Source organism: Phacochoerus africanus, chromosome 2 (genome assembly GCF_016906955.1).
Source record: "Phacochoerus africanus isolate WHEZ1 chromosome 2, ROS_Pafr_v1, whole genome shotgun sequence".
NCBI lineage: Eukaryota > Metazoa > Chordata > Mammalia > Artiodactyla > Suidae > Phacochoerus > Phacochoerus africanus.
The window spans coordinates 232106737-232113964 of NC_062545.1; the positions used below are offsets into that span (position 1 = coordinate 232106737).

Sequence of the window (7228 nt, forward strand, 5' to 3'; positions counted from 1 at the left end):
ATGCAGAGAGAAGTTTAAACTACACCCCTACCTCTTAAATCTTTAAGAGTTTATTAATTATGGTTCTCCAAACTTCACATCCAGCGTCTCTGTGACCTCAGGCCTTTGTGACCTCAGACCAAGCACCGGGGTGGGAGTGGGTGTATTTATTTATTAAAGATCAGTCTTTCTGCCAAGGCTCAAGGGTTCAGGGTCTATGTCTTGAAGTATTTCTTGGAGGGTGCTCAGCAGTTTCCGGACTGGCTGACTCTCTAAGGGATGAAAGTCGGCTCCGTGTAAATAACTTGACCAAAAAGAGTGCGATCTCAGATGTAGGGAAAGGGGCGTGGAATTACAACCCCGAGTTCACTCTTCCCTCTCTCGATTTGCAGCCAGGGAAACGCTCAAGGACCTGGAGGGCGTCCAAACACTCAGGCTGGTCGAACTCAGAAAGCAATGCCGGGGCTCTGCTGTACCTCAGAACCTGTAATAATAAGGGAGTTCTCCCTGGTACACTGGGACGCCTCCCACTTAACCGGGAAGAGGCTGGAACCCGTCCGGTTCCACTTAGTATTGCAGGACCACCCCGCCCGCAGGAGTTGTGTCTCTTCGGTTGGCGGGGGACCTTTCATGCTGGGAGTAACCTCCGCGCGCCCACCAGGTCCCTGCCCACGCGATCAGTAGTGTTGCGGCAATGCCGGTGGGGCGGGGTCGGAAAATGTTTGGCTGCTCCTGATACTCGCCCAGTTGCCAGGCAATGGGGGAGGAGGCGGGGCCGAGGAGAAGGCAGAGCCCAGCTGGGCCCGAAAGGGGCAAGCGTCAGAGAGGCGGCCGCGCAGGCGCGGTAGCTCTCTCCAGGCCTATCGCTCCGCCCCAAACCTGGAGCCGGAGCTGCGCATGAGTCGCGCGAGCAGGGGCTTTGGCCGCTCTTAGGGCTCGCGGCGGCGTTTCGTGTCCGGCACCGGTGGCGGCAGAGTAGGAGTCGCCCTGGAGCCGATGAACTGAGCGCCTCCTGAGAGGGGCCCGAGGAAGGCAGGCTCAGGGAAAAGGAGCTCCGCGTCCACCGCGGCTGAGGAAAATGGTGTTCGAGTCGGTGGTCGTGGACGTGTTGAACCGGTTCTTGGGGGACTATGTGGTGAACCTGGACACATCCCAACTCACTCTGGGCATCTGGGGAGGTAACGAGACCGCCGCCGCCCTACCATCTCGCCTCCCTCCCAGGCTCCAGTTGCCAGCGCCTGGCCTTGCCTTTTTGGGGCCTCGAGCCCCTCGCTCGCCGAGCGCTACCACCTGCCGCCGCTCTCGTTGGGGTCAGATTACGTAGAGCCCGGCAGCAGTTCCGGGCCTCCGTCTGCGAGTTATTTTTTTGGCCTGAGGGGAATGGGGTGTTGGGTGCGGGATGAAAAGGGCCCCTGTTTCTGGCTAAGGGGACCTGCAGTGGACTCCAAGGGTCTGGAGTTCAAATCCCGCCGAGGCGCCCTTTTCTGCCCCTTGCGGTCCAGTTTCAGCTGTGCTGGGCGAGGGTTGGCAACGAGACGCAGCTGACCTTCGTTTGTTCCATTTTACCCCCTTGGGTTGTGACGGAGGCCCCGGGCAGCCCACGGAGTGGCTCACGCCGCCTTGCACGTGAAAGCCAGGCGTTGTGACCAAAGACGCCCTCTTCCTTCCTCGTCCAGCCTCCCGGTACGGCCTAACGGTGCCGGCTTCTGGGCTCCCCCTTCCGGCCACACCACCTGGACTCCGGGGTGGCTCGCTTGGGTTGGCTGGTAACACAGGGTGAAAACTCCTGTGCAGAGTGACTCGAGGGGTTGGTTGTGTGTTTTAAATTCACAACCTCACGCAGTAGTGTAAAGCTTTGGGGTTTTGTGGATCCCAGTGAGTTAACTGAATTTTTTAAAAAAGGAGGTGCGCTGGGCAACTTCTCATACGGGGATGAACCTGTCCTTAATGTTGCTTAGATGGTGAGGGACCGGGGCTTTATTATAGCATCCGTTTTTTTCTGGTGGTCTTTCTTATTTGGTGCTTCATTTTTAGTGCTTCCACCTGTTTGTGTATTATATACCCTTATCTATTTAAAACCCGTTAGACAACAGATTCCTCTTCTTTACAAAATGACTCCCAGGCTAAAGCTAGGGTTATTTTTGTGTGTGTTTGTAGTATATGTTTTAAAAATTTTTACTGTTCTTGAATATACACACACTTTCAGTCTTCTAAAGTACTTACTTTGGTATTTTTCTTTTATGAAATAGTGTGAACAGGTAATATAGTTTGATAAGGAAAACCTGTTGTTACTATTGTTGACAGCTAGTACCATGATAGTGAGACTACTAGACTACAAGAACTAGTATCAGAAATTTGCAGATGATTTAATCGTGCTGCTTCTCATTTGCAAAATAAAAATAATAAAACTTGTCTCCACCTACCTCTGTAGGAAGCCTTGAGAACATTTTGTGGCTTACTATACAAAATCAATTTGAGAGGCATCCATGTGTTGCATGTGTCAATATTTCATTTTTTAAAAAATTTGTTTAAATTATGGTTGACTTACCATGTGCCAATTTCTCCTGTACATCAAAATGACCCAGTCATATATATATATACATTCCCTTTCTTATCTTCCATCATGGTGTATCCTCAAGAGACTGGGAGGACCTCATTGCTTATCCATTCTAAATTTAGTAGTTTGCATCTACTAACCCCAAACTCCCAGCCCATCCCACTTCCTTCCCCCCTCCCCTTGGTAACCACATGTCTGTTCTCCATGTTTGTGAGTCTGTTTCTGTTTTGCAGATATGTTCATTTGTGTCATATTTTAGATTTTACACATTCCTGTATTTGTGAGTACTATTTTATTGTGTGAATGTACTATAAATCCATTCTTTTCACCAGTTCAAGGACCTTTTTTTTGGCTTTCAGTGATTATGAATAGAGCTACTATAAAATGCATGAACAGGTTTTTGTGTGGACATAAATTTTTATTTTTTGGGGGGTTTTCAAGATCATATGGTAAGGAAATACTAAATTTATGTGAAACTATGAAACTGCTTTTCAAAGTGGCTGTATCATTTTACTGTCTCACTAGCATTGTATAGGTGTTCAGTTGCACTACACCCTCACTAGCTCTTAGTATTGTCATTTAAAAATCTTTTTTTAGCCCTTCTAATAGAGATATAGTGAGAAAGCATTGTGGTTTTAATTTGTATTTCCTTAGTGATTGAGGGTGTTGAGCATCTTTTCATGTTATTCTTTGCTGTTTATATCTTTCTGTTGAAGTGTCTTTTCAAATCTTTTGCTCATTTTAAAATGGATTTTTTTTCAATTGAAATGTAATTCATATACCATTAAATTCATCCTTTTCAAATGTACAGTTGTTTTTTTAGTATAGTCACAAAATCGTGCAACTAATCACCTCTATCAAATTCCGGAACATTTTCAACACTCTGAAAATAAACCTTATACCTATCAACAGTCACTCCAGGTTTACCCCCACCCTGCCTCTGGCATCTACTAATCTACTTTTTGTGCCCTATAAATTTGTCAATTCTGGACATTTTATTTAAGTGGGATCAATATATATGGCCTCTTGTTTTGGCTTCTTTCACTTAATGTTATATTTTCAAGGTTGATTTATACTGTAGCATGTATCAGTATTTCATTCCTTTTTATGACTAACTAATGTTCCATTGCATGGATATAACTAATTTTGTTTATCCATCAGCTGATGGACATTTAAGTTATTGCTACTTTTTGCCTTTTAGAGTAATGCTGCTGTGAACATTCATGTACAGGTTTTTTGTGGGCATGTATTTTATTTTATTTCGGTTTATTTTTTTAAATTTCATTGGAGTATGGTTGACTTACAAAGTTGTGTTAGTTTCAGGCATACAGCAAAGTATATTAGTTATACATATACATATATCTATTCTTTTTCAGATTCTTTTCCCATATGGGTTATTATACGTATCGAGTAGATTTCCTTATGCCTTGTATTAGGTCCTTGTTACCTGTATACTTTATATATATTAGTGTGTATATAATCAATCCCAACTCCCTAATTCCCTCCCCCATTTCCTCTTTGGTAAACATAGGTTTGGTTTAGAAGTCTTTGAGTTATTTCTGTTTTGTAAGTTATATTGTATCATTTTTATCAGATTCTACATATTAGTGATCTCATGATATATGTCATTCTCTGACTTATTTCACTTATAGTAATTTGTAGGTCCAGCTGTGTTGCTGCAAATGGCATTAACTCATGCTTTTTAATTTTCATTTTTGCTTTTTAGGGCTACATCTGCCGCATATTGAAATTCCTGGGCTAGGGGTCAGATTGGAGCTGCAGCTGCTGGCCTATGCCACAGCCACAGCAGTGCCGGATCCGAGCCGCACCTGTGACCTACACCACAGCTCCTCAACCCATTGAGAGAGGCCAGTGATGGAACTTGCATCGTCGTGGATAGTAGTTGGGTTTGTAATCTACCAAGCCACAATGGGAGCTCCCTAACTCATGCTTTTTTAATGGCTAATATTCTGTTGTCTGTATGTACCACATCTTCTTTATCCAGTCCTCTGTTGATGGTCATTTAGGTTGCTTCCATGTCTTGACTCTTGTAAATAGTGCTGAAATGAATGCTGGGGTACATGTATCGTTTTGAATTACGGTTTTCTCCAAATAGATGCCCAGGAGTGCGATTGCTGGATCACATGGTAGTTCTATATTTAGTTTTTAAGGAACTTCCATACTGTTTTCTATAGTAATGGTACCAGCTTACATTCCCACCAGCAGTGTAGGAAGGTTACCTTTTCTACACACCTTCTCCAGCTTTTATTATTTATAGACTTCTGTTATTCTCACTCGTGCGAGGTGATGCCTCATTATAGTTTTGATTTGCATTTCTTTAATAGTGATGTTGAGCACCTTTGCATGTGCTTTTTGGCCACCTGTCTTCTTTGGAGAAATGTCTGTTAGATCTCTGATCATTTTTTAATCGTTTTTTTTTTTTTTTAATTCATGTAAAGATGTATGAGCTGTATTTTTTTTTTGTCTTTTGTCTTTTTAGGGCCGCGCCCACAGCATATGGATGTAGCTAATCGGAGCTACAGCTGCCAGCCTATACCAACAGCCACAGCAACACCAGATCTGAACCACATCGGTGACCTATCACACAGCTCATGGCAACACCAGATCTTTAACCCACTGAGTGAGGCCAGGGATTGAACCTACGTCCTCTTGGATATTAGTCAGATTCGTTTCTGCTGAGCCATGATGAGAACTCCTCTGTTTTTGAATTGTTAGTCTCTCAGTGTTTTCTTTACATATAGTCTTATGTTCAGTGGCCTCTTAATGCACATTCCGAAGATAACAGTGACTCTTTAGCAATATGAAGATTCAGTCAGGGCACGATTCCTGATTCTAAGAAGTCATTTTTCTGTCGTGGGAATATACCGGGGTACCAAACAAATGATTGTTATATAGTCTAGTGGAATTATTGATTCTCTTTCCTTAAATATTGTTTTTACTTTTATGCTCTAGGATACTTTCATAGGCCTTTAGACTTGAAAGGGAACATTTTTTAAGAAGTGTTCAAACATATATCAGTGTTGAAAGATTTTACAGTCCATACCCATATACCCAAATCTAAAGTCTACCATTAATAATATATTAACAACTTTATTGAGGTAAAATTGACACACAGTAAAATACAGATATTTAAAGTCTACAGTTTGATAAATTTTGACATGTGTGCACATGGGAAACCATGATCATGATCAAGATAATGTATCCATCATGCCCAAAAGTTTGCCCTCATCCCTAGAGGCATCCATTATTTATTTATTTTTTCCTTACCGTACATACCTCTATTCCTGGTATGCTGAAAGGTTTTTTCAAGAATGTATATTGGGGAGTTCTCATTGTGGCTCGGTGGTTAATGAATCCGACTAGGAACCATGAGGTTGTGGGTTTGATTCCTGGCCTCGGTAAGTGGGTTGAGAATCCGGTGTTGCCGTGAGCTGTGGTGTGGATTGTAGACGTGACGTGGATCCTGCATTGCTGTGGCTCTGGTGTAGGCTGGCGGCTGCAGCTCCAGTTGGATCCCTGGCCTGGGAACCTTCATATGCCGCGGGTGCGGCCCTTGAAAAGACAAAAAGACTTAAAAAAAAAAAAAAGAGTGTATGTTGTATTTTGTAAGGTGTTTTTCTGCATCTGTTGATATGCTCATAGAATTTTTCTGTGAATTATAACATTACATTAAATTTTTTGAATGTGGAATGAGCCTTTTATAATGAATTAATCTTACTTCACTGTGGTATAGTTTTTTTTTTTTTTTTTTTTTAAGGCTGCTCCTGTGGCATATGGAAATTCCTGGGTTAGGGGTTGAATAGGAGCTGCAGCTGCCACCCTACATCATAGCCACAGCGACACTGGATCTGAGCTGCATCTATGACCTATACCACAGTTTGCGGCAACACCAGATCCTTAACCAACTGAGTGAGGCTAGTGATTTAACCTGCATCCTCATGGACACTATGTCAGGTTCTTAACCCACTAAACCACAGTTAAAACTGGCACATAATCATTTTTATATCTTGTTGGATGCAAGTTGCTGAAATTTTATTGAGGATTTTTGCATCAATATTCATGAGTGATGATGGTCTGTGGTTTTTCTTGCTTGTAATTTTTTTAATCTGGTTTTTTGATGAGGGCAATACCGACCTTATAGATGAGTTAGAAGTGCTCGTATGTTATCTGGAAGAGATTGTAAGGGATTAGTATTATTTTTTTCCTTAAATATTTGGTAGAACATTAGCAAAATCATCTTGGCATTATGCTTTCAGCTTTGAAAGATTAGTAATTGTTGATTCAATTTCCTTTATAGTTATAGACTTATGTAGATTTTTCTTGCATGTGTTTTTGTAGAATTTTTTTTAAAGGAATTGGTACATTTCATCTAAGTTATAACATATGTGTGTATGTGTTCTTTTTTTTTTTTTTTGGTCTTTTTAGGGCTGCACTCACAGCACATAGAAGTTCCCAGACTAGGGGTCTAATCAGAGCTGTAGCCGCTGGCCTACACCACAGCAGCATGGGATCCGAGCCGCATCTGTGACCTACAGCACAGCTCATGGCAATGCTGGATCCTTAACCTGCTGAGCAGGGCCAGGGATCGAACCCACATCCTCATGGGTACTAGTTGGGTTTTTTAACCACTGAGCCATGGTGGGAACTCCTGTGTGTTTGTTTTCTTTACTA

The 7228-nt window shown here is 42.6% G+C and overlaps 1 protein-coding gene across 4 annotated transcripts in view; it reads left to right on the forward strand.

Moving 5' to 3' along the window:
• The first annotated feature begins 847 nt into the window (after positions 1–847).
• The window catches only part of VPS13A (vacuolar protein sorting 13 homolog A), a 272751-nt gene continuing 266370 nt past the window's right edge, over positions 848–7228 (forward strand). For all 4 annotated transcript variants that reach the window (XM_047767800.1, XM_047767801.1, XM_047767802.1 and 1 more), the window contains exon 1: positions 848–1157. In XM_047767800.1, the coding sequence (XP_047623756.1) occupies positions 1058–1157 (100 nt within the window). In that variant the 5' untranslated portion in view covers positions 848–1057. The remainder of the gene's footprint in view (positions 1158–7228) is intronic.